At 42.9% G+C, this 27,237-nt stretch overlaps 1 protein-coding gene across 2 annotated transcripts in view; it reads right to left on the bottom strand.

The window, feature by feature from the left end:
• RIC1 (RIC1 homolog, RAB6A GEF complex partner 1) overlaps positions 1 to 27,237 on the bottom strand; it is a 225,152-nt gene that overhangs the window by 116,738 nt on the left and 81,177 nt on the right. For both annotated transcript variants that reach the window (XM_069764353.1, XM_069764361.1), the window contains exon 3: positions 27,108 to 27,187. In XM_069764353.1, the coding sequence (XP_069620454.1) occupies positions 27,108 to 27,187 (80 nt within the window). The remainder of the gene's footprint in view (positions 1 to 27,107; positions 27,188 to 27,237) is intronic.

Here is a 27,237-nt window from a genome sequence, read left to right as displayed (position 1 = left end):
AATGCAGAAAAAAATAAGTGAAATGAAGCAGAACTGTCAATATGGAAAGGGAAGAAACAGATGTGGCAGTAAATATTAGTGCAGCTCATAGATAAGGGGTGTGAAAGTTTTATTGTACATATTGCATCTGGTTCATGGTTGTGATGTTCACACACAGTCTGAGGAGTATGGTTACTCACCTGCTTTGTTCTTAGGGCCAAGCTCCATTCCCTTCCACTGTGACTGCCGCAGCTGGCTGTGCTCCATGTCGGGTCTTGCAAGTAGTGTGTTGTTCCTCACACTTGTCCTCTCTTAAGGCTTTTAACCCCTTAATGACCGCTGGTACCTTTTTTAACGGCGGCAGTTAAGGGTACTTATTCCTCAGCGCCTCTTTTTAACGGCTCTGAGAACTAAGGTAATAGCACCCCCCAGTGTCGGAAAATATCTGGGGTATCGGCTACTGGGGGTATCGGAGACCCCAGAGAACATGATTCGGGTCGAGTTTTACCGTCCACAGTCTCGGGACCAGCATCAGGGCTTATCTACAGCATTTTGGAACGCTGTAGATAAGCCCCTGATGTATCCTGAAAGATGGGAAAAGGGTTAGAATATACTCACCCAGGGGCGGTCCCGGTCCGGTTCTGGTCCGATGGGCGTCACGGTCCAGTCCGGGGCCCTATCTTCTTACGATGACGACCTCTTCTTGTCTTCACGCTGCGGCTCCGGCGCAGGCGTACTTTGTCTGCTCTGTTGATGGCAGAGCAAAGTACTGCAGTGTGCAGGCGTCGGGAAAGGTCAGAGAGGCCCAGCACCTGCGCACTGCAGTACTTTGCACGACGCCCATCAGACCCGGACCGCAGAGGGACCGCCCCTGGGTGAGTGTAATCTAACCTCTTTTTCTCATCTTTCAGGTTACATCTGGGGCTTGTCTACAGCATTACAGAATGCTGTAGATAAGCCCCTGATGCCGGTAGGCTTAGCTCACCTTCGATTTTGGGGGTGACAGGTTCCCTTTAAGTAACATGTGGATTTCTCTGAAAGAAGTCATTGAATGGCAGATATCAAGGTATCATTTTATTTAACTTTTTATGACCTGCATGCCTATAGAACTGCTTAGAAGCACCCTTCTTAAAGACTCCTTTTAACCCATCCTTTGCAGAAACATTTTGAACTATTAGAGTTTATTCACATTACGTTGCTATCTGCTGTGGACTTTGCTCCCTACATCTGTGTGATACTTCAGACCTGCCGTTTTCCTCACCTTCTGCCCTCCTGCTTCTGTGGCTTCCGGAGTGTCCAATCTTGCTTGTTTGCCTGCCATCTATCATAGCTCGTTGTCCAACTCCTTGCTGTCCACGTGCCTCAGCCTGCTGTGCCTTTGCCCTAAGTCCACCCTGACCCACGACTTTGTGAATCCACCTCTCCATATGAACCTAACAAGCAGATTCCTTAAATGACGTCAAATGACAAATCCATGCGACACATTCATTGCTGCTCCAAGTGTGTTAAAGGTTGTCACGAGTTTGTATCAATTAAACGGAACCTGTCAAGAAGATTGTATATATCAAAATAATGGCATGTATGTCAAAGGCTTTCACTCTGATTAAATCAGTTTTGTAGTTTCTGAGAAATCCAGCATTGAAATGTATGTAAATGAGCCACGTGTGCTTTAGTGGGGGACACCACACTTGCATCTCTCCTGCCCTCCATCTCTATTTCATCTCTTGTTTCAGGGACATGTCAGGAAGACATAGGAGGCAAGTGGTAGGAAAAGGAGGGAAAGAAAGGAGGGACGAGGGAAGGAAAGGAGGGAGGAGGGAAGGAAGGAAGATTGCAAGTGTCCCACCCCAAAGCAACTCATTTGCATAGAATGTCAATGCTGGATTTCTCAAACAACAAAACAGATTTCTGCAATCAAGGTATGGATTTAATCAGCGCATACATACATGCTATTTTGTCGAGGTGAAAAAGCCTAATGAAAAATTCTCTTTATGGAATGTCAAAAAAAAACAGGAGAAAAAAAAAAAAGTTGTCGGCACTGCTCTCTGCTGTCAGCAGCTACACACCTATTCAAGGGCGCAAGCTGCTTCAAACGCAAACTAGTATCATTGTGTGCCGTATCATCTTTAACATAGTAAAGAAGTTCATCTATATCCAATGTGCAAAGATTATGGCACGTAACAATGGATGAAATTCCTTATTTTATTGTATCCAGTGTACAAACCGGATAAAAGCAGGGAAGACATGCAGCACACAGCCTGGGGCTATGATTAAGGGCGTCCTGGATGCTAAAAACACATCAGTTGTTTAACCCCATTTGTCTTTATGGCTTGCTAAATAAAATCCTTGTTTTATTGAGCCACTGGAAGTGCCTCACTTTTTTCCTTCTGCTGCCTAGGGCCATGTCACATCCTCAGACACTTTCTCAAGGCTCACACCTGTGGGAGAATGTCCTCACACTCAAATCCCCATCATTTGTCACTCAATACAGTCAGTCGCAACAAAAAGTGAAGCTCCTATATTATATTATTACAAACAGAGTGATGTATTTCACGTGTTTATTTCTGTTAATGTTGATGATTATGGCTTACAGCCAATGACAACCCAAAAGTCATTATCTCAGTAAATTAGAATAATTTATAACACCAGCTTGAAAAATGATTTTAAAATCAGAAATGATGTCCTACTGAAATGTATATTCAGTAAATGCACTCAATACTTGGTCGGGGCTCCTTTGGCATCAATTACTGCATCAATGTGGTGTGTCATGGAGGCGATCAGTCTGTGGCACTGCTGAGGTGTTATGGAAGCCCAGGTTGCTTTGATAGCAGGCTTCAGCTCGTCTGCATTGTTGGGTCTGGTGTCTCATCTTCCTCTTGACAATACTCCATAGATTCTCTATGGGGTTAAGGTCAGGTGAGTTTGCTGGACAATCAAGCACAGTGATACTGTTGTTTTTAAACCAGGTATTGGTACTTTTGGCAGTGTGGACAGGTGCCAAGTCCTCCTGGAGAATTAAATTTACATCTCCAAAAAGCTTGTTGGCAGAGGGAAGCATGAAGTGCTCTAACGTTTCCTGGTAGACGGCTGCGCTGACTTTGGTCTTGATAAAACACAGTGGACCTACACCAGCAGATGACATGGCTCCCAAACCATCACTGATTGTGGAAACTTCACACTAGACCTCAAGCAGCTTGGATTGTGTGCCTCTCCACCCTTCCTCCAGACTCTGGGACCTTGATTTCTAAACAAATGCAAAATGTACTTTAATCTGAAAAAAAAAACCTTGAACCACTGAGCAACAGTCCAGTTCTTTTTCTCCTTGGCCCAGGTAAAATGCTTCTGGCGTTGTCTATTGGTCATGAGTGGCTTGACACAAGGAATGCGACACTTGTAGCCCATGACCTAGATACCTCAGTGTGTGGTGGCTTTTGAAGCAATGACTCCAGCAGCAGTCCACTCCTTGTGAATCTCCCCCAAATTTTTGAATGGCCTTTCAAGGCTGTGATTATCCCGGTTACTTGTGCTCCTTTTTCTACCACATTTTTTCCTTCCACTCAACTTCCCATTAATATGCTTGGATACAGCGCTCTGTGAACAGCCAGCTTCTTTAGCAATGACCTTTTGTGGCTTACCCTCCTTGTGGAGTGTGTCAATGACTGCCTTCTGGACATTTGTAAAGTCAGCAGTTTTCCCCATGATTGTGGAGCCAACTGAAACAGACTAAAGGTACCTTCACACTGAACGATATCGCTAGCGATCCGTGACGTTGCAGCGTCCTGGCTAGAGATATCGTTCAGTTTGACACGCAGCAGCGATCAGGATCCTGCTGTGATGTCGTTGGTCGCTGCAGAAAGTCCAGCACTTTATTTCGTCGCTGGACTCCCTGCAGACATCGCTGAATCGGCGTGTGTGACGCCGATTCAGCGATGTCTTCACTGGTAACCAGGGTAAACATCGGGTTACTAAGCGCAGGGCCACGCTTAGTAACCCAATGTTTACCCTGGTTACCAGCGTAAAAGTTAAAAAAAAACAAACACTACATACTTACATTCCGCTGTCTGTCCCCAGCGCTGTGCTTCTCTGCACTGGCTGTGAGCGCCGGCCAGCCGGAAAGCACAGCGGTGACGTCACCGCTCTGTTTTCTGGCCGCTGTGCTCACAGTCAGTGCAGGAAAGCACAGCGCCGGGGACAGACAGCGGAAGGTAAGTATGTAGTGTTTGTTTTTTTTACTTTTACGATGGTAACCAGGGTAAACATCGGGTTACTAAGCGCGGCCCTGCGCTTAGTAACTCGATGTTTACCCTGGTTACCGGCATCGTTGGTCGCTGGAGAGCTGTCTGTGCGACAGCTCTCCAGCGACCAAACAGCAACGCTGCAGCGATCGACATCGTTGTCGGTATCGCTGCAGCGTCGCTGAGTGTGAAGGTACCTTAAAGGGAACCTGTCACCCCGTTTTTTGAGATTGAGATATAAATACTGTTAAATAGGGCCTGTGCTGTGCGTTACTATGGTGTATGTAGTGTACCCTGATTCCCCATGTATGCCGAGAAATACATTACCAAAGTCGGCGTTTTCGCCTGTCAATCAGGCTGGTCTGGTCAGGTGGGCGTGTTCACAGCGTTCTTTTCTTCCCCAGGTTTCCGTTGGTGGCGTAGTGGTGTGCGCATGTCCAAGGTCCGGATTCCCTGTGCCCACGTGAAGACACAGCGCGCGATCTGCGCTGTCATTCCTTTCATCGGTGCGGGCGGCCATCTTCCTGGGGCCGCGCGTGCGCAGATGTAGTGCTCTGCTGCACGGGGCTTCAGGAAAATGGCCGCGGGATGCCGCGCGTGCGCAGAAGAGATTGCGGCGGCCATTTTCCCAAAGCCGAGATGCAAACTCGGCTTTGGGAAAATGGCCGCCGCGATCTCTTCTGCGCACGCGCGGCATCCCGCGGCCATTTTCCTGAAGCCCCGTGCAGCAGAGCACTACATCTGCGCACGCGCGGCCCCAGGAAGATGGCCGCCCGCACCGATGAAAGGAATGACAGCGCAGATCGCGCGCTGTGTCTTCACGTGGGCACAGGGAATCCGGACCTTGGACATGCGCACACCACTACGCCACCAACGGAAACCTGGGGAAGAAAAGAACGCTGTGAACACGCCCACCTGACCAGACCAGCCTGATTGACAGGCGAAAACGCCGACTTTGGTAATGTATTTCTCGGCATACATGGGGAATCAGGGTACACTACATACACTATAGTAACGCACAGCGCAGGCCCTATTTAACAGTATTTATATCTCAATCTCAAAAAACGGGGTGACAGGTTCCCTTTAAGGGACCCTTTTAAACGCTTAGGATTCTTTGCAGGTGTTTTTTGTTAATTATTCTAATTTACTGAGATAATGACTTTTGGGTTTTTATTGGCTCTAAGCCATAATCATCAACATTAACAGAAATAAACACAAGAAATGGATCACTCTGTTTGTAATGACTCTATAAAACATGAGTTTCACTTTTTGTATTGAAGAACTGAAATAAACTTTTTGATGATATTCTAATTTAGAGAGAAGCACTTGTATCAGTATACAAAGAGGAAAAAGGCGAATACCACCAGAATAACCCAACATAACATTGTAAGCAAAAATAAAAAAGTGGAAAAATCTTTCCCATCATTGAGACCACAGGTTCCCAGTTCATTTTTACAATCATTACGTAACAATACCATATGCCTATCTAGACCATTTCTTGGTCTTAAAACCCATAATAAACCTGTAAGAAGAAGGCAATGAAGATCGCGATTGCTACCTGATGTACATATTCAATCAATCTAGCACAACCATGACCTATTACAATGGAATGCCTATGTTCCCAAAATGTGCTACAAAGCGGTCGGAGCATCTTGACAATATAGTAAGGCTAAGTTCACATGTACAGTAATCCTCCTTTAGAACCGATCCAGCAGCAATTCATTCACAAAAAAAGGTGTGCAGACAACATTTTTTTTTTTTTTTAGAAAAACAAAAAGTGATTTCAACTGGATCCGATTTTTAACATTTAAGTCTATGGAAAACGGATCCGTTACATAGCCATCCGTTTTTCTCCCATTTGAAAAGCATCTGTTTTATGCCTTTTGGAGTTGGAAAAATAAACATTTAACATCTATTACTGGACATGGGAACTTTCAAGTAATCATTCACAAACATGTTCCCCATCATAGAGACAGACTTTGTGCTTCGGGCAGGCTTGGGGGGGGGAAGGTCTTTTCGAGCAGGAAGATAAGACCCACAGTCCCACGCCGCAGCACAGGCATATCATTACCTGAAAGCTTCAAACACTGATTACACAAGAACCACAAGACGGAATTTCTTCACCCACAGGTATCATTTTAATCAGTGTAAGGCTGCCGTCACACTAGCAGTATTTGGTCAGTATTTTACATCAGTATTTGTAAGCCAAAACCAGGACTGGAACAATTAGAGGAAAAGTATAATAGAAACATATGCACCACTGCTACATTTTCACCCACTCCTGGTTTTGGCTTACAAATACTGATGTAAAATACTGACCAAATACTGAACGTGTGACGGCAGCCTAACAGTGGCAACTTGACAATGCCTGTAGTTTACTTAGCAAAATCCTGCTGACAGGTTCACTTTAAATGTAGCCTGCAAGCAGATAATATATGATGAGCAATTCACAAGAACTTGCATCTGATTGAAGGTGATGAAGATCTAGCTGAATGAACACAACTCCCACCCACTGATCTTTTAGCTGATGTAAAAACTTGAGCTGTGTACTTACGGGAGGTCACTATAGAAATCATACAGCCAGTTGGATAAAAGATCCATCACCAAAAAGTAACCAATAAGCATAGAAGTGGATACCGTTCTTATTGCCAATGGGAGCAGATCATTAACCCCTTCACCCTCCGCTTTTTCATTTTCGTTTTTTTGCTCCCCTCCTTCCCAGAGCCATCACTTTTATTTTTCCGTCAATAAGGCCATGTGAGGGCTTATTTTTTGCGGGACGAGATGTACTTTTGAACGATACCATTGGTTTTACCATGTCATATAACAGAAAACGGGAAAAAAAATCCAAGTGTGATGAAATTGCAAAAAAAGTGCAATCTCACTTGTTTTTTGTTTGGCTTTTTTGCTAGGTTCACCAAATGCAAATGCTAAAACTAACCTGACATTATGATTCTCCAGGTCATTACGAGTTCATAGACACCTAACATGTCTTGGTTATTTTTTATCTAAGTGGTGAAAAAAAATTCCAATGTTTGCTTAAAAAAAAAACAAATTGCGCGATTTTCCGATACCCGTAGCATCTCCAATTTTCGTGATCTGGGGTCAGGTGAGGGCTTATTTTTTGCGTGCCGAGCTGACGTTTTTAAAGATACCGTTTTGGTGTAGATACGTTCTTTTGATCGCTCGTTATTGCATTTTAATGCAATGTCACGGCGACCCAAAAAAATGTAATTTTGGCGTTTTGATTTTTTTTCTCGCTACGCCATTTAGCAGTGAGGTTAATTCTTTGTTTTTATTGATAGATCGGGCGATTCTGAACGCGGCGATACCAAATATGTGTATGTTTGATTTTTTTTTTTTTAATTGTTTTATTTTGATTGGGGCGAAAGGGGGGTGATTTGAACTTTTATATATTTTTTATTTTTTTTATATTTTTAATCACTTTTTTTTTTTTTTAAATTTTGGCATGCTTCAATAGCCTCCATAGGAGGCTAGAAGCATGCAGAACACGATCGCCTCTGCTACATAGAGGTGATGCACAGATCACCTCTATGTAGCAGAAATGCAGGGTTGCTTTGAACGCCGACCACAGGGTGGCGCTCAAAGCAATCGGCCATCAACAACCATAGAGGTCTCAAGGAGACCTCTGGTTGTTATGGCAATTCACTGCTGACCCCCGATCATGTGACGGGGGTCAGCAGCGCGAGCACCTCCGGCCGCGCGGCCGGGAGCGCTAGTTAAATGCCACTGTCAGCGCTTGACGGCGGCATTTAACTAGTTAATGGGCGCGGGCGGATCGCGATTCCGCTCGCGCTCATTGCGCGCACATGTCAGCTGTACAAAACAGCTGACATGTCGCGGCTTTGAGGTGGGCTCACCGCCGGAGCCCACCTCAAAACAGGGGATCTGCCAGCTGACGTACTATTCCGTCAGAAAGGGGTTAAAGCGAACCTGTCAGCAGGATCTAAATGGCCTAGATAGGTTTATGGTATGGTTTCGTAATGGGGCTGAGATTATTACAGAAATGGGAGCAATATGAACCTGTGGTCTCAATGATGGGAATGAGTTTTCCTCTTGCTTATTAGGCTGTTTGCCTTTGACTAGCTTTAGTGTTTTACCGTACCAGCAAACTGGATGTGATTTATAGAAATCTCACGCCCACTGTGCTTTTTTACCTGCAGTGCATATTTCCAATCTGCAGCATGTCCATTTCACTTGCGAGTACGCCAAATTTTCTTTGCGGAATTTCCCCTTAGACTTGCATTAGATGCGGAAAATCCACAGGTAAAAAACACACATGCATTTTTCGTGCGTTTCCAAGGCAGAAATACATCTAAACTTTACGAATGTCAAATAACAGGAAGCTTCAAAAACAAAGCATCTTTATTTAAAAGCATTACACACCAAACAAAGAAAAAATGCGTCAAAAACACGTTAAAAATGCATGTTAAAAAATGCATACAAGAACACAATGAAATAATGCAAGTAATTTAATTTACATAGTAGGTGCAGAAATGCGGAAATTCTGCAACATCTAAAACTCACCAAATACGGATTGTGGAAACGTAGCAGAATAGCTATATCATCTTATTTCGGGTTATATCACGATATTCGCTTTTCTTCTCTTTATATACTAATGTTCTGTATGTCTTAATGATTGCATTGAGTGACACGTGAGACATTGAAGGGGATTTGAGTGTGATGACGTTCTCCCTCAGGTATCAGCCTTGAGAAAGCATCTGAGGCCGTGGAAATAATATAGGTGGTGTGCTGTATGTCTTCACTGCTTTTATCCCCATTGTTTGCCGAATACAATAAAATAACGAGTTTCATCAACTACTGAGCGCCCTAACTTCATCTTTACACTTTATCTTTAAAGGGGTATTCTCAAGTTCTTAAATTGATTTAATTTGTTAAGACAGCATGAAAATAAGCAAGCTTGCAATTGACTTGCTTTTCCTATCTGCTTTCATTCTCCTGCAATTACAGCTTTTGTCTTACATAATGTACAACACTGGCCAAAAGTGCACAAGTTACATTCCAGTAGAGGAGTTGACTCTTAGCATCCCAATCAGCTCTCTCCAGCTTGCCGATTTCTATATAGCATTCACCTGCTCACTTTTCTCCCCCTTCTTGCAATATATAGCATGGGCATTTATGTATCTGCCAATTTGCACAATATACAGAACAAGGTGTGATTAATGGGGGTCTGACACCCAGAAATTCCACAATCTGTTGTAGAAAGAGGCAGAGGTGCATTAACCCCTTTCTGACAGCAGACGTACTATCCCGTCGAGGTGACCTGGGCCCGTATGACCATCGACGGGATAGTACGTCATATGCGATCAGCGGCTGGGTGTCAGCTGATTATCACAGCTGACATCCGGCACGTGCCAGGAGCGGTCACGGTCAGCAAACAAGATCGCAGCGTTACGGTGGCATAGGGAAGAATCGCGCAAGGATCACGTTGTTCTGAGGGTCTCCTCCCTGCAAGCCCCCAGATCCAAGATGGTCGCGAGGTCCTTCCGGGTCCTGCAGGGAGGTGGTTTCTCAGTGCCTGCTGACAGTAGGCACAGGCAGGCCTCCTGCACTGCCTGTCAGATAGCTGATCTGACAAAGTGCTGTGCAAAGTGTCAGATCAGCGATCTGACACTATATAGTGATGCCCCACCCTGCGACAAAGTAAAAAAAAAAAATATACTGAGTAAAAATATACTTTTTTAAATTCCTAATTAAAGAAAAAAAATATTGTTCCAATAAATACATTTCGCTATGTAAATAAAAAAAAACAAAAACAATAAAAGTACACATATTTGGTATCCCAGAAACCGTAACAACCAAATCTATAAAACTGTCCCACTAGATGACCCCTTCTGTGAACGTAAAAAAAAAAAAAAATTAAGCAAAAAACAATGCTTTATCATCATACCGCCAAACAAAAAGTGGAATAACACGCGATCCAAAAGACTGATGTAAATAAAAATGGTACCGCTGAAAATGTCATCTTGTCCCGCCAAAAACGAGCTGCCATACAGCGTCATCAACAAAAAAATTAAAAAGTTATGGCTCTCAGAATAAAGCGATGCAAATCATTTTTTTATATAAAATAGTTTTTATTGTATAAGAGCGCCTATACATAAAAGATATAAATGAGGTATCGCTGTAATCGTAATGACCCGAAGAATAAAACATCCTTATCAATTTTACCAAACGTGGAACGGTATAAATGCCCCCCAAAGAAATTCATGATTTGTTTGTTTTTTGCTCATTCTGCCTTGCAAAAATTGTAACAAAAAGCGATCAATAAAGGTCATGTGCCTGAAAATGGTACCAATAAAAACATCAACTGGTCCCGCAAAAAAAAGACCTCACATGACTATGTGGGCCAAAATATGGAAAAATTATAGCTTTCAAAATGTAGTGATGCAAAAACTATTTTTTGCAATAAAAAGCATCTTTTACCGTGTGACAGCTGCCAAATATAAAAACGTGCTATAAATAGTAAATCAAACTCCCCTTCATCACCCGCTTAGTTAGAGAAAAATAATAAAATTAAAATATGTATTTATTTCCATTTTCCCATTAGGGTTAGGGTTGGGGCTAGAGTTGGGCTTAGGGTTTGGATTACGTTTACGGCTGGGATTAGGATAAGGGGTGTGTCAGGGTTAGGGTTATGATTGGGGATAGGGGTATGTTGGGGATAGGGGTGTGTTGGGGATAGGGGTGTGGTTAGGGTTGGGAATAGGGTGTGTTCGCGTTAGGGGTGTGGTTATGGTTAGGAATAGGGTTAGGGGTGTGTTGGGGTTAGGGTTGGAGTTAGAATTGGGGGTTTACACTGTTTAGACACATCAGGGGCTCTCCAAACGTGACATGGTGTCCGATATCAAATCCAGCCAATTCTGCGCTGAAAAAGTAAAACAGTGCTCCTTCCCTTCCGAGCTCTGCTGTGCGCCCAAACAGTGGTTTACTCCCACATATGGGGTATCAGCGTAATCAGGGAAAATTGGACAACACCTTTTGCGGTCCAATTTCTCTTGTTACCCTTTGGAAAATAAAAATTGGGAGGCTAAAAAATCATTTTTGTGGGAAAAAATGATTTTTTTATTTTCACAGCTCTGCATTATATACTTTAATGAAACACTTGTGGGTTCGAAGTTCTCACAACAGATCTAGATAAGTTCCTTGGGGTTTCTAGTTTTCAATATGAGGTCACTTGTGGGGGTTTCTACTGTTTAGGCACATCAGGGGCTCTGCAAATGCAACGTGACACCTGCACACCATTCAATCTAAATCTGCATTCCAAACGGCGCTCCTTCCCATCCGAGCTCTGCCATACGCCCAAACGGTGGTCCCCCTCCCCCACATACAGGGTATCAGCATACTCAGCACAAATTGCACAACAACTTTTGGGGTCCAATTTCTCCTGTTACCCTTGGGAAAATAAAAAATTGGGGCGAAAATATCATTGTGAAAAAAATATGATTTTTTTTTATTGTTACCACTCTACATTATAAACTTCTGTGAAGCACTTGGGGGTTCAAAATGCTCACCAAACATCTCGATAAGTTCCTTAGGGGGTCTACATTCCGAAATGGTGTTACTTGTGGGGGGTTTCCACTGTTTAGGCACATCAGAGGCTGTTCAAACGCGACATGGTGCATGGCCTCTGCCATGCGCCCAAACAGTGGTTTACCCCCACATATGGGGTATCGGCGTACTCAGGACAAATTGTACAACAATTTTTGAGGTTCAATTTCTCCTGTTACCCTTTGTAAAATAAAACAAATTGGATCTGAAGTTAATTTTTTGTGAAAAAAAGTTAAATGTTCATTTTTTTTTTAAACATTCCAAAAATTCCTGTGAAGCACCTGAAGGGTTAATAAACTTCCTGAATGTGGTTTTGAGCACCTTGAGGGGTGCAGTTTTTTAGAATGGTGTCACTTTTGGGTATTTTCTATCATATAGACCCCTGAAAGTGACTTCATATGTGACGTGGTCCCTTAAAAAAAAAAAAAATGGTGTTGTAAAAATGAGAAATCGCTTGTCAACTTTTAACCCTTATAACTCTCTAACAAAAAAAAAATTGGTTCCAAAATTGTGCTGATGTAAAGTAGACATGTGGGAAATGTTACTTAAGTATTTTGTGTGACATATCTCTGTGATTTAAGGCTATGAAAACCTAAAGTTGGAAAATTGTGAAAATTTTCACAAATAAACGCAAGTCACATCAAAGAAATTTTACCACTATCATGAAGTACAATATGTCACGAGAAACTGTCAGAATCACCGGGATCCGTTGAAATGTTCCAGAGTTATAACCTCATAAAAGGACAGTGGTCAGAATTGTAAAAGTTGGCCTGGTCATTAACGTGCAAACCACCCTTGGGGGTAAAGGGGTTAAAGAGCTATCCCCATTTTAGTAATCACCTAATCATAAAGATAGGTGATAAATTGCTAAATCGGTGGGGGTCCAACTGCTGAGACCCTCACTGATCTTGAGGATGGGGCTTTGCTAGACATGGACACCACAGTAATGTTCACTCACTATTGGACTACTGGAAAAAGACTAGCGCTGTACTGGTTGCCAATTTATTTAAAGAGGGTCTGGTGTCTGGATCATTAGGGACCTATCAATCAGAATAACACTTTAGGTAAATGGTGCTGAGCTGCAGTGCCAGGCTCGGCTGCGTGTGCCTGGTTATACGTTGGGCCTCTTTCACACATTAGCTTTTTAGAATCAGTCACAATCCGTCAAAGTGTTGAAAAGACGGATCCTGTGCAGATTGTAAAAAACTGATACACTGGATCCGTTTTTTTTTTTACGGATCTGTAGAAGCAGCTGCTGGAATTCAAAGAAACAAAATTCGAGAGAGAGAATTTTTTCCCTGAATGGAAAAATGGGTTAAATTACAGGAATTAGAAATCCTTCCACGCATGCTCAGTTTCAAAAAACGGAATCTGTCGCTGGATTCTCTCTTTTGACAGTCAGAGACGGATCCTGCGTCCATAGGCTTCCATTAAAGCCAACGACGGACAGCGCAGGATCCGTCGCTCTCCGATTTTTCAATGTACACAAAAAACGCTACCATGTCCGTGGTCTCCGGGCGACAGACACAGAATTTATGATGGTTCCGTTAAACTACGGATGAAACAGAAGGTCATCTGTCACAATCCGTTGCTAATACAAGTCTATGAGAAAAAAACGGATCCAGCAGCAACATTTGCTGGATCCGTTTTTTTTTCACAAAACGACGGATTTTGACGGAAACAAAAAGACTGAAGTGTGAAATAGGCCTTAAGTGGGCATCTGTGCTAAGAATGCATATGGGCTGCCCTAAGCACTAACGGCGCTTGCGAGAGATCTCGGTCAGGTCATAAACAAGGATGACCCATTGGTCAGACACAGAAAGCAGGTAGCGGGTGGAGAGCAGTGAGAGAGGCCAGAAGAGCTACAAGTGCAATGTCTCACCCTGAAGCACTTGTGGTTTATTTCCAATACTGTTCACAAGACGTACTCATGAGAACAGTAATAAAAGACAAATTAGATGATTAAAATACAATGTAATATTGATTGAAAGTCCAATTAAAAGAAAAACAATTGCTAGTTTGCTTCCCATTGTGGCAACATTCCAGCTATGTCGGAGTATTGTTCCTGGAGAATGACCTAACATTGTTGGGTACAGCCGGGACCAGCTGCTTCGAAAGCATCACCAAACCAGGGATTCAAGCTTCAGGAGGCTAATTTGCATATTCCAGGTGCCTTCTGGGAGAAGCGAAGTCTCCCTAAGCTAGAAGATCGTTGGGTACAGCCGGGACCAGCTGCTTCGAAAGCATCACCAAACCGCGCGCCTTACGGCGCGCGAATTTTTGCTTGTAGGACATTATTGCAAGAGAGCTTGGCTGAGTAGATTACACAAGAAGGAAAACACACAGCAAGTCAGCAGGATCTAGGAGCAACATGGCAGATGTGACAACCTACATGGTGAGCTGCAGCATGTGCTACATGTTCACAGATCGACCAGAAGAAGAATCCAATTTCACCTGTCAGAAGTGTAGACTAGTGGCCCTTTTAGAAGAAAAGGTGCGGGGTCTGGAAGAAAGAATAGCAACTTTGAAACTCATCAAAGAGAATGAAGACTTTCTAGACAGAACAGAAGCATCTCTACTGGTCACAGAAGGTGCAAAAAGTGTCAGAGAACCTCCAAAAGCAGATGAGTGGAAGCATGTGACCAAAAGAAGCAAGAAGACCATGGAGAAATCACCAACCACACAACTGAAGAACCAATATCAAATCTTTGTAGAGGATGAAGATGGCACACCTAAGAATGAAGCAATACCAGCAAGCAAAAAAGAAAAGGGCACACAGCAACAAGTGACAGCAAAAAGTACAGCCAAGAAGCAACGAAGAGTGGTGGTGGTGGGAGACTCACTACTGAGAGGCACAGAAGCAGCCATCTGCAGACCGGACATAACTGCAAGAGAAGTATGCTGCCTTCCAGGTGCGATGATCAAGGATGTGACCGATAGGATACCAAAGCTCTTCAACTCCAAGGACGTCCACCCATTTCTTCTGATACATGTTGGCACCAATGACACGGCAAGGAAGGACCTACCGACAATCTGCAAAGACTTTGAAGAGTTGGGGAAGAAAGTAAAGGAACTGGATGCACAGGTAGTTTTTTCTTCTATCCTTCCAGTAGACGGGCATGGCACCAGGAGATGGAACAGGATCCTTGATGCAAACAACTGGCTAAGACGATGGTGCAGACAACAAGGATTTGGATTCCTGGACCACGGTGTGAATTATTGGTATGATGGACTCCTCGCCAGAGACGGACTACACCTCAACAAACCTGGGAAACACACATTCGCCAGAAGACTCGCTACACTCATCAGGAGGGCGTTAAACTAGAAGAAGAGGGGACGGGAAGAAAAACATTAGACTCGAACAAAGACGACCCAGGAAAACATACTCAGAAGGGAGGTAAGAACATTTCTAAAATAATCCACAGTGAGGAGATTGGAACAAAACAAAATCCTCTAAACTGCATGCTCGCAAACGCCAGAAGCCTGACAAACAAGATGGAAGAACTAGAAGCAGAAATATCTACAGGTAACTTTGACATAGTGGGAATAACCGAGACATGGTTAGATGAAAGCTATGACTGGGCAGTTAACTTACAGGGTTACAGTCTGTTTAGAAAGGATCGTAAAAATCGGAGAGGAGGAGGGGTTTGTCTCTATGTAAAGTCTTGTCTAAAGTCCACTTTAAGGGAGGATATTAGCGAAGGAAATGAGGATGTCGAGTCCATATGGGTTGAAATTTATGGAGGGAAAAATGGTAACAAAATTCTCATTGGGGTCTGTTACAAACCCCCAAATATAACAGAAAGCATGGAAAGTCTACTTCTAAAGCAGATAGATGAAGCTGCAACCCATAATGAGGTCTTGGTTATGGGGGACTTTAACTACCCGGATATTAACTGGGAAACAGAAACCTGTGAAACCCATAAAGGCAACAGGTTTCTGCTAATAACCAAGAAAAATTATCTTTCACAATTGGTGCAGAATCCAACCAGAGGAGCAGCACTTTTAGACCTAATACTATCTAATAGACCTGACAGAATAACAAATCTGCAGGTGGTCGGGCATCTAGGAAATAGCGACCACAATATTGTGCAGTTTCACCTGTCTTTCACTAGGGGGACTTGTCAGGGAGTCACAAAAACACTGAACTTTAGGAAGGCAAAGTTTGACCAGCTTAGAGATGCCCTTAATCTGGTAGACTGGGACAATATCCTCAGAAATAAGAATACAGATAATAAATGGGAAATGTTTAAGAACATCCTAAATAGGCAGTGTAAGCGGTTTATACCTTGTGGGAATAAAAGGACTAGAAATAGGAAAAACCCAATGTGGCTAAACAAAGAAGTAAGACAGGCAATTAACAGTAAAAAGAAAGCATTTGCACTACTAAAGCAGGATGGCACCATTGAAGCTCTAAAAAACTATAGGGAGAAAAATACTTTATCTAAAAAACTAATTAAAGCTGCCAAAAAGGAAACAGAGAAGCACATTGCTAAGGAGAGTAAAACTAATCCCAAACTGTTCTTCAACTATATCAATAGTAAAAGAATAAAAACTGAAAATGTAGGCCCCTTAAAAAATAGTGAGGAAAGAATGGTTGTAGATGACGAGGAAAAAGCTAACATATTAAACACCTTCTTCTCCACGGTATTCACGGTGGAAAATGAAATGCTAGGTGAAATCCCAAGAAACAATGAAAACCCTATATTAAGGGTCACCAATCTAACCCAAGAAGAGGTGCGAAACCGGCTAAATAAGATTAAAATAGATAAATCTCCGGGTCCGGATGGCATACACCCACGAGTACTAAGAGAACTAAGTAATGTAATAGATAAACCATTATTTCTTATTTTTAGGGACTCTATAGCGACAGGGTCTGTTCCGCAGGATTGGCGCATAGCAAATGTGGTGCCAATATTCAAAAAGGGCTCTAAAAGTGAACCTGGAAATTATAGGCCAGTAAGTCTAACCTCTATTGTTGGTAAAATATTTGAAGGGTTTCTGAGGGATGTTATTCTGGATTATCTCAATGAGAATAACTGTTTAACTCCATATCAGCATGGGTTTATGAGAAATCGCTCCTGTCAAACCAATCTAATCAGTTTTTATGAAGAGGTAAGCTATAGACTGGACCACGGTGAGTCATTGGACGTGGTATATCTCGATTTTTCCAAAGCGTTTGATACCGTGCCGCACAAGAGGTTGGTACACAAAATGAGAATGCTTGGTCTGGGGGAAATTGTGTGTAAATGGGTTAGTAACTGGCTTAGTGATAGAAAGCAGAGGGTGGTTATAAATGGTATAGTCTCTAACTGGGTCGCTGTGACCAGTGGGGTACCGCAGGGGTCAGTATTGGGACCTGTTCTCTTCAACATATTCATTAATGATCTGGTAGAAGGTTTACACAGTAAAATATCGATATTTGCAGATGATACAAAACTATGTAAAGCAGTTAATACAAGAGAAGATAGTATTCTGCTACAGATGGATCTGGATAAGTTGGAAACTTGGGCTGAAAGGTGGCAGATGAGGTTTAACAATGATAAATGTAAGGTTATACACATGGGAAGAGGGAATCAATATCACCATTACACACTGAACGGGAAACCACTGGGTAAATCTGACAGGGAGAAGGACTTGGGGATCCTAGTTAATGATAAACTTACCTGGAGCAGCCAGTGCCAGGCAGCAGCTGCCAAGGCAAACAGGATCATGGGGTGCATTAAAAGAGGTCTGGATACACATGATGAGAGCATTATACTGCCTCTGTACAAATCCCTAGTTAGACCGCACATGGAGTACTGTGTCCAGTTTTGGGCACCGGTGCTCAGGAAGGATATAATGGAACTAGAGAGAGTACAAAGGAGGGCAACAAAATTAATAAAGGGGATGGGAGAACTACAATACCCAGATAGATTAGCGAAATTAGGATTATTTAGTCTAGAAAAAAGACGAATGAGGGGCGATCTAATAACCATGTATAAGTATATAAGGGGACAATACAAATATCTCGCTGAGGATCTGTTTATACCAAGGAAGGTGACGGGCACAAGGGGGCATTCTTTGCGTCTGGAGGAGAGAAGGTTTTTCCACCAACATAGAAGAGGATTCTTTACTGTTAGGGCAGTGAGAATCTGGAATTGCTTGCCTGAGGAGGTGGTGATGGCGAACTCAGTCGAGGGGTTCAAGAGAGGCCTGGATGTCTTCCTGGACCAGAACAATATTGTATCATACAATTATTAGGTTCTGTAAAAGGACGTAGATCTGGATATTTATTATGATGGAATATAGGCTGAACTGGATGGACAAATGTCTTTTTTCGGCCTTACTAACTATGTTACTATGTTACTATGTATTGTTGTGCCATGTACAAGCTGCAGCCAATTAGCGGCAGCTCAACAATATTTGTTCAGAGTTGATGTCTGTTCTCAGAAAATAAGCTGCAGCCAAGCAGTGGCCACTCATCGTCTGCAACCTGCATGTGGCAAGGTCACGTCACTCTTCAGGAACAGCCATACAGACCACTGGAATGATGCCGCTGTGGGAGGAGAGGGTTTTTTGTTTTTTTTAAATTGGGGTCCTAAATTGGTTAACAGGAGTTGTCCAGTAGTGGATAACTTTAAAGAGAACCTCAAATAATTGTGTCTTTCAGGTATGGAGTTTATCTGCATGTTAATAAAGCTGTGCGGCCGCCGCACTGAAAGCTCAGCTGCCGAGAGGGAGTGAACTTTATTCCTCCCGGCAGCTTGCGGCTTTCAGTTATAAAGGTGTGGCTTCAGTCACACTTAGTGTCCAGTGAGCAGCGGCTGTATATACTGCCGGTTGTCAGTCCATGGGACTGGGAATACTTACAGCCGCAGCTCACTGTGTACGGAGTCTTGACTGAAGCCTCACCAGCATGCCAGCATGACTGAAAGCCGGCGGCTGCCGGGAGGAATAAAGTTGTCCAGATGAGAGTAGCGGGACGTGCACTCACAGCAGAGTTCGAAGTGAAGCATACGACTTTTTATTGCAATACTTCGACAATACATCTGATTGTGCACAAGAAGCACACACCTTGACAATCCTACACGCCACATCTGTACAAATGACGTGGGAGAATTAAAGAGAAGCTGTGGTTTGGAATATAACTATGCTGAACATTTGCAGGCAAGTGAGACGTCCTGCAAACATTGGTTATGGCAGCCTGTGCATAGATTGTTGTGATCGCACAGGAGAATATCCATTATCAGACACATCCACAATTATTCAGGTATCAATGAGCACTGCCACTCATTAATAACACCACATTGTAGCAGTGTGCTAAAGAATACACATATGTACAATATATTTTTAACCCCCACAGCCTTTTTGTTTTTGCACTTTTTTCTCTCCCCTTATTTAAAGAACCATAACATCTTCGTTTTTCTGTCGTCAGCCATATGAGGACTTGTCTTATTGCAGAACGAGTTGTAGGTTTGCTTGATACCATTCAGTTTAGCATATAAGTTACTGAGAATTGGGAATAAAAAGTCCAAGTGACGTGAAATGGTGGGGGGGAGGGGGGAAACATTTCTGTCATTAATTTGTTTTTTCCACATTGGTTGTGCAGCAAGTATGATCTGACCACACTATTGTACAGGTCAGTACAATTACGGCAATACCAAACATGCATAGTGTTTACTATTTCGGTGGCTTAAACATTTTCTGAATAAATAAATATATATTAAAAAAAAAAAAAAAAAGAACGATTGTGCTGCCATTTTCCTATTCCCATAACTCTCACTTTGCTGTCAATGAAGTCACGAATTGTTAGCACTAAAGGGGCAATAAATATTTATAAAAGGTAAAAATATCATAAAATAAACACTTAAGAAGACCCCAGTGGAAACAAAGATGATAAGTGGGAACCACTTGACAGCAGTAAAGGACCAACCACCACAGCTAGGGACCCAATTCCAAAATAAGAGACGTGGCAAGGATATATATATAACAATATTTATTTTATTAAGTAATGGTAATAACATATATATATGTGCACATATGGAAGGATATTAAAATACTATCACAACAATAAAATCACAAAAATATGGATAAAAATATATAGGTAGATGTACAGTATGCCAAAAAAAGGGGGAGGTTAATATCAGGGCTCTCATAAAAGAATGGAAAAAATGTATAAAAAATATGAAAAAATGCATAAAAAATGTGTACAACTGGTGCTAAAAAAGAGTTATCACACAAAAGTGTCTATGGGGTTTATATAAAATATAATAATAAATAATAAAATAAAATAAAATAATGACATTATGGGTCATTAATTTTTTTTATAGACTGCTGTTACCTGTTCCAAACTTCTAAAGCTACTTGCGACGGGGAGATTCCGACGCTAGTGTGAAAGTAGCCTAAGGCACACCAGGGTCAGCAATCGGACTAAAGGTACCTTCACACTCAGCGATGCTGCAGCGATACCGACAACGATGTCGATTGCTGCAGCGTCGCTGTTTGGTCGCTGGAGAGCTGTCACACAGACAGCTCTCCAGCGACCAACGATCCCAAAGTCCCCTGGTAACCAGGGTAAACATCGGGTTACTAAGCGCAGGGCCGCGCTTAGTAACCCGATGTTTACCCTGGTTACCAGCGTAAACGTAAAAAAAAACAAACACTACATACTTACATTCCGCTGTCTGTCCCCGGCGCTGTGCTTTCCTGCACTGACTGTGAGCACAGCAGCCGGAAAGCAGAGCGGTGACGTCACCGCTGTGCTTTCCGGCCGGCCGACGCTCACAGCCAGTGCAGAGAAGCACAGCGCCGAGGACAGACAGCGGAAGGTAAGTATGTAGTGTTTGTTTTTTTAACGTTTACGCTGGTAACCAGTGAAGACATCGCTGAATCGGCGTCACACACGCCGATTCAGCGATGTCTGCAGGGAGTCCAGCGACGAAATAAAGTTCTGGACTTTCTGCAGCGACCAACGACAGCACAGCAGGGGCCTGATCGCTGCTGCGTGTCAAACTGAACGATATCGCTAGCCAGGACGCTGCAACGTCACAGATCGCTAGCGATATCGTTCAGTGTGACAGTACCTTAAGGGACCTTTTTACATGAACAGGCAATGCATGAAGATTTATTTTTTTACTTAACATTACAAATACCGTAAATATAGATCTTTGTTTAACCCCTTAACCCCCAGTTTTCGTTTTTCGCTCCCTTCCTTCCCAGAGCCATATCTTTTTTACTTTTCCATCAATATGGCCACGTGAGGGCTTATTTTTTGTGGAACGAGTTGTACTTTTGAACGACACCATTGGTTTTACCATGTCGTGTATTAGAGTGTACTAGAAAACGGGGGGAAAAAATTCCAAGTGCGGTGAAACTGCAAAAAAAAGTGCAATCCCACACTTGTTTTTTGTTTGGCTTTTTTGCTAGGTTCACTAAATGCTAAAACTGACCTGCCATTGTGATTCTCCAGGTCAGTACGAGTTCATGGATAAAAAATAACCTAGGCATGTTTGGTGTCTAAGTGGTAAAAAAAAATCCAAACATTGCTTAAAAAATGGCACCATTTTCCGATCCACGCAGCGTCTCCATTTTTCGGGATCTCGGGTTGGATGAGGGCTTATTTTTTGCGTGCCGAGCTGACGTTTTTAGTTATACCATTTTGGTGCAGACACGATCTTTTGATTGCCCGTTATTGCATTTTAATGCAATGTTGCGCCGACCAAAAAACCCACAATTCTGGCGTTTTGACTTTTTTTCTCGCTACGCCATTAGCGATCAGGTTAACCCCTTAGTGACAGAGCCAATTTGGTACTTAATGACCGAGCCAATTTTTGCAATTCTGACCACTGTCACTTTATGAAGTTATAACTCTGAAACGCTTCAACGGATCCCGCTGATTCTGAGATTGTTTTTTCATCACATATTGTACTTCATGTTAGTGGTAACATTTCTTCGATATTACTTGCGATTATTTATGAAAAAAAACGGAAATATGGTGAAAATGTTAAAAATTTTGCAATTTTCAAACTTTGTATTTTTATGCCCTTAAATCAGAGAGCTATGTCACAAAAAATAGTTAATAAATAATGTTATTTATCCCACATGTCTACTTTACATCAGCACAATTTTGGAAACAAATTTTTTTTTTGTTAGGGAGTTATAAGGGTTAAAAGTTGACCAGCAATTTCTCATTTTTACAACACCATTTTTTTTTAGGGACCACATCACATTTGAAGTCATTTTGAGGGGTCTATATGATAGAAAATAATGAAGTGTGACACCATTCTAAAAACTACACGCCTCAAGGTTCTCAAAACCACATTCAAGAAGTTTATTAACCCTTTACGTGCTTCACAGGAACTGAAACAATGTGGAAGGAAAAAATGAACATTTAACTTTTTGCAAACATTTTAATTCAGAACCATTTTTTTTTATTTTCACAAGTGTAAAAACAGAAATGTAACCATAAATTTTGCTATGCAATTTCTCCTGAATATGCCAATACCCCATATGTGGGGGTAAACCACTGTTTGGGTGCACCACAGAACTTGGAAGTGAAGGAGCGCCGTTTGACATTTTCAATACAGAATTGGCTGGAATTGAGATCGGACGCCATGTCACGTTTAGAGAGCCCCTGATGTGCCTAAACAGTAGAAACCCCCCACAAGTGACACCATTTTGGAAACTAGACCCCTTAAGGAACTTATCTAGATGTGTGGTGAGCACTTTGAACCCCCATGTGCTTCACGGAAGTTTATAACGTTGAGCCGTGAAAATAAAAAAAAAATTTAAAAAAAAAAAAAAAAAAAAAAAAAAAAATCGCATTTTTTCTACTAAAATGATCTTTTTGCCCCCAAATTTTTATTTTCACAAGGGTAACAGGAGAAATTAGACCACAAAAGTTGTAGTGCAATTTCTCCTGAATACGTCGATACCCAATATGTGGGGGTAAACCACTGTTTGGGCGCACCGCAGAGCTTGGAAGAGGAGGAGTGCCGTTTTACTTTTTCAATGTAGAATTGTCTGGAATTGAGATCGGACGCCATGTCGCGTTTGGAGAGCCCCTGATGTGCCTAAACAGTGGAAACCCCCCACAAGTGACCCCATTTTGGAAACTAGACCCCCCATGGAACTTATCTAGATGTGTGGTGAGAACTTTGAATGCCCAAGTGCTTCACAGAAGTTTAGAATGCAGAGTCGTGAAAATAAAAAATATTTTTTTTTCTACAAAAAAAGATTTTTTAGCCCCCAAGTTTTTATTTTCACAAGGGTAACAAGAGAAATCGGACCCCAAAAGTTGTTGTCCAATTTATCCCGAGTACGTTGATGCCCCATATGTGGGAGTAACCCACTGTTTGGGCGCACGGCAGAGCTCAGAAAGGAGGGAGCACCATTTGACTTTTTGAGCGCAAAATTGGCTGTCGTGTTTGGAGACCCCCTGATGTACCTAAACAGTGGAAACCCCCCAATTCTAGCTCCAACCCTAACCCCAACACACCCCTAACCCTAATCCCAACCCGATCCATAATCCTAATCACAAACCCTAACGATAATCACAACCCTTACCCCAAAACAACCCTAATGTCAACCCTAACCATAACCCTAATCAAAACCCTAAATCCAACACACCCCTAATCCTAATCTCAACCCTAACCTCAAACCTAACCCTAATCCCAATACACCCCTAATCACAACCCTAACCTTAACCCTAATCCCAAACCTAACCCTAATCCCAAGCGTAACCCTAATGCCAACCCTAACCCTAATACCAACCCTAATCCAAACCCTAACCCTAATCCCAACTCTAACCCGAACTTTAGCCCCAACCCTAGCCCTAACTTTAGCCCCAACCCTAACCCTAAGGCTACTTTCACACTTGCATCGTTTGGCATCCGTCGCAATCCATCATTTTGGACAAAAAACGGATCCTGCAAATGTGCCCGCAGGATGCGTTTTTTGCCCATAGACTTGTATTGCCGACGGATCGTGACGGATGGCCACACGTCACGTCCGTCGTGCACTGGATCAGTTGTGTTTTGGCGGACCGTCGGCACAAAAAACGTTCAATGTAACGTTTTTTTTGTACGTCGCGTCCGCCATTTCTGACCGCGCATGAGTGGCCGTAACTCCGCCCCCTCCTCCCCAGGACATAGATTGGGCAGCGGATGCGTTGAAAAACTACATCCGCTGCCCATGTTGTGCACAATTTTCACAACGTGCGTTGGTATGCCGGCCGACGCATTGCGACGGCCCCGTACCGACGTAAGTGTGAAAGAAGCCTAACCCTAAATTTAGCCCCAACCCTAACCCTAAATTTAGCCCCAGCCCTAACCCTAAATTTAGCCCCAACCCTAACCCTAAATTTAGCCCCAACCCTAACCCTAAATTTAGCCCCAGTCCCAACCCTAACCCTAGCCCTAACCCTAACGCTAATTTTAGCCCCAACTGCTCTTCTCCTGCCGGCCGGCAGATGGCGACAGATGGTGGGCGCACTGCGCATGCGCCCGCCATTTTCTTTTGCCAAGAAGATGCCGGCGGCCAGGAGGAGCAGCAGGAAGACCCAGGGACACTGGCGAGTATAATAGGGTCCCCGAATCCCCCTATCTCTCTGTCCTCTGATGTGCGACCACATCAGAGGACAGAGAATTACACTTTGCTTTTTTTTTTTTTGCTGTCGCCGGTAAACAGTTAATTACCGGTGATCGCAAAACAGGGGTCGGTAAAATCGACCCCGATCATGTTCTTTGGGGTCTCGGCTACCCCCGGCAGCTGAGACCCCAAAGATTCTCCCAGTGCCGGCCATTTTAAAGATGGCGGCGCCCATCGGGAGCCACGAGGAGCACCGGGGGAGACAGGTAAGTATTGGGGGGCTACCTGGGACCCCATTTCTCTGTCCTCTGATGTGCGATCACATCGGAGGACAGAGAAATTAAAAAGAAATCGTGGTTTTTTTTTTGTTTTTTTTGCGATCGCCGGTAAACGGTTAATTACCGGCGATCGCAAATGCGAAGTCGGTAAAAAAAAACACCGAATCATGTTCTCTGGGGTCTCGGCTACCCCCGGCAGACGAGACCCCGGAGAAAATCCGACTCTGGGGGGCACTATTTACTTTTTCCACAGCGCCGTTAATTAACGGCGCTGTGGTTTAAGTACCCTTAGCGGCCGCCGTTAAAAGGCGTATCGGCGGTCGTTAAGGGGTTAATCCTTTTTTATTGATAGATCGGGCGATTCTAAACGGGACGATACCAAATATGTGTAGGTTTCATTTTTTTATTGTTTTATTTTTAATGGGGCAAAAGGGGGGTGATTTGAACTATTATATTTTTTATTTATTTATGTTTACAGCATTGCTATCAGCGCCGACCACAGGGTGGCACTCATCGCAATTTGGCATCAATAATAGAGGTCTCAAGGAGACCTTTGGTTGTCATGCCGACGCACCGATGACCTCCGATCACTAGACTGGGGTCACCAGTGCGTGAATTTCCGGCTGGAAGAGCTGTTGTTCGATTCCGCCTGCGTCTATTGCAGGCACATGTCAGCTGTACAAAACAGCTGACATGTCCCAGCTTTGATGCGGGCTCACCACCGGAGCCTGCATGAAAGCGGGGGTTCTGCGATCAGACGCACTATTCCATCTGATGGCAGAAAGGGGTTAAAAGGGTTGTTATCAAATATCTAGAGGGTATATGGTAACGTGCTGATCGGTGAATATCTAGAGGGTATATGGTAACTTACTGATCGGTGAATATCTAGAGAGTATATGGTAACTTGCTGATCAGTGAATATCTAGACGGTATATGGTAACTTACTGATCGGTGAATATCTAGAGGGTATATGGTAACTTACTGATCGGTGAATATCTAGAGGGTATATGGTAACTTGCTGATCAGTGAATATCTAGAGGGTATATGGTAACTTACTGATCGGTGAATATCTAGAGGGTATATGGTAACTTGCTGATCAGTGAATATCTAGACGGTATATTGTAACTTACTGATCGGTGAATATCTAGAGGGTATATGGTAACTTACTGATCGGTGAATATCTAGAGGGTATATGGTAACTTGCTGATCAGTGAATATCTAGACGGTATATGGTAACTTACTGATCAGTGAATATCTAGAGGGTATATGGTAACTTACTGATCGGTGAATATCTAGAGGGTATATGGTAACTTGCTGATCAGTGAATATCTAGACGGTATATTGTAACTTACTGATCGGTGAATATCTAGAGGGTATATGGTAACTTACTGATCGGTGAATATCTAGAGGGTATATGGTAACTTACTGATCGGTGAATATCTAGAGGGTATATGGTAACTTGCTGATCGGTGAATATCTAGAGGGTATATGTAGTGGATGCTTTCCTGAAACGGAAAGTACTTGCAAGCAGCATAATACAAAGAATAGCAGGTTTACCCAGAATCCTTTGCAGTAGGCGGAGCTATGCAAATCATCTCATATGATAACTTGCTTATCGGTGAATATCTAGACTCTAGATATTCACCGATCAGCAAGTTACCATATACCCTCTAGATATTCACCGATCAGCAAGTTACCATATACCCTCTAGATATTCACCGATCAGCACGTTACCATATACCCTCTAGGATTCTGATCGCTGCTGTGTGTCAAACTGAACGATATCGCTAGCCAGGACGCTGCAACGTCACGGATCGCTAGCGATATCGTTTAGTGTGACGGTACCTTAAGGAAATAAATCACACCAAAGTACCAATCTTTGAGAATAGGGTACACACAAACAGCGAGAACACAGATTGTATACTGTGCTACCCTGTCGACCATTCTCCTTTCCTTCATTTCGACCAACTCATGTTGAAGATGGTTAACATTGCTGCAGTGGTAACGCCACGTTTACGGAAAATGAAGGCTCCAGCCAATCACTGGGCTCAGCTGTCTTCTGCCATCGCGGCATCATTGCAGAGGTCAAGGGCAGCAGCAATCTGCTGGATTAAAGCGGTAACCTATGTAGCCATGTCAACAAGGACAGGGGCAGCAGCAGAGAAATAACAATGGAATGGTAGGGGGTCAGTAAACCAGATTATAGCTGTGGAATGAGAACAAGGTGACAATGCCTTTAAATATATTTAGCGAATCATGTTGCAGCGATGATGTCACACCTGGCCTACTAATCAGAAGAGTCGCCAGCAGGTAGGAGATCCGCAGGACTCTGGTCTTCCAGCCACCGACTACCAAAATGACCACTACATCAAGGTCCTGCAAATCTTTTTGCTCAACTCTGATACTATATTCACATTAGAATGTTTAGAGATACATAATGAAAAAAAACACTTACTTTGGATACACAGGTTCATATAAATACTTGTCTTCTGCAACAGGAACAATGTCAAAGAATAAAATGTATCCATTTGCAGTCTGAAAAAAATAGAAATAAAAATGTAAACATGCATATAAATAACTACAAA

Source organism: Ranitomeya imitator, chromosome 1 (genome assembly GCF_032444005.1).
Source record: "Ranitomeya imitator isolate aRanImi1 chromosome 1, aRanImi1.pri, whole genome shotgun sequence".
Taxonomy (NCBI): Eukaryota; Metazoa; Chordata; class Amphibia; order Anura; family Dendrobatidae; genus Ranitomeya; species Ranitomeya imitator.
Note: the sequence above shows the minus strand (reverse complement) of the source record. Positions and strands in the feature narration are given on the sequence as shown.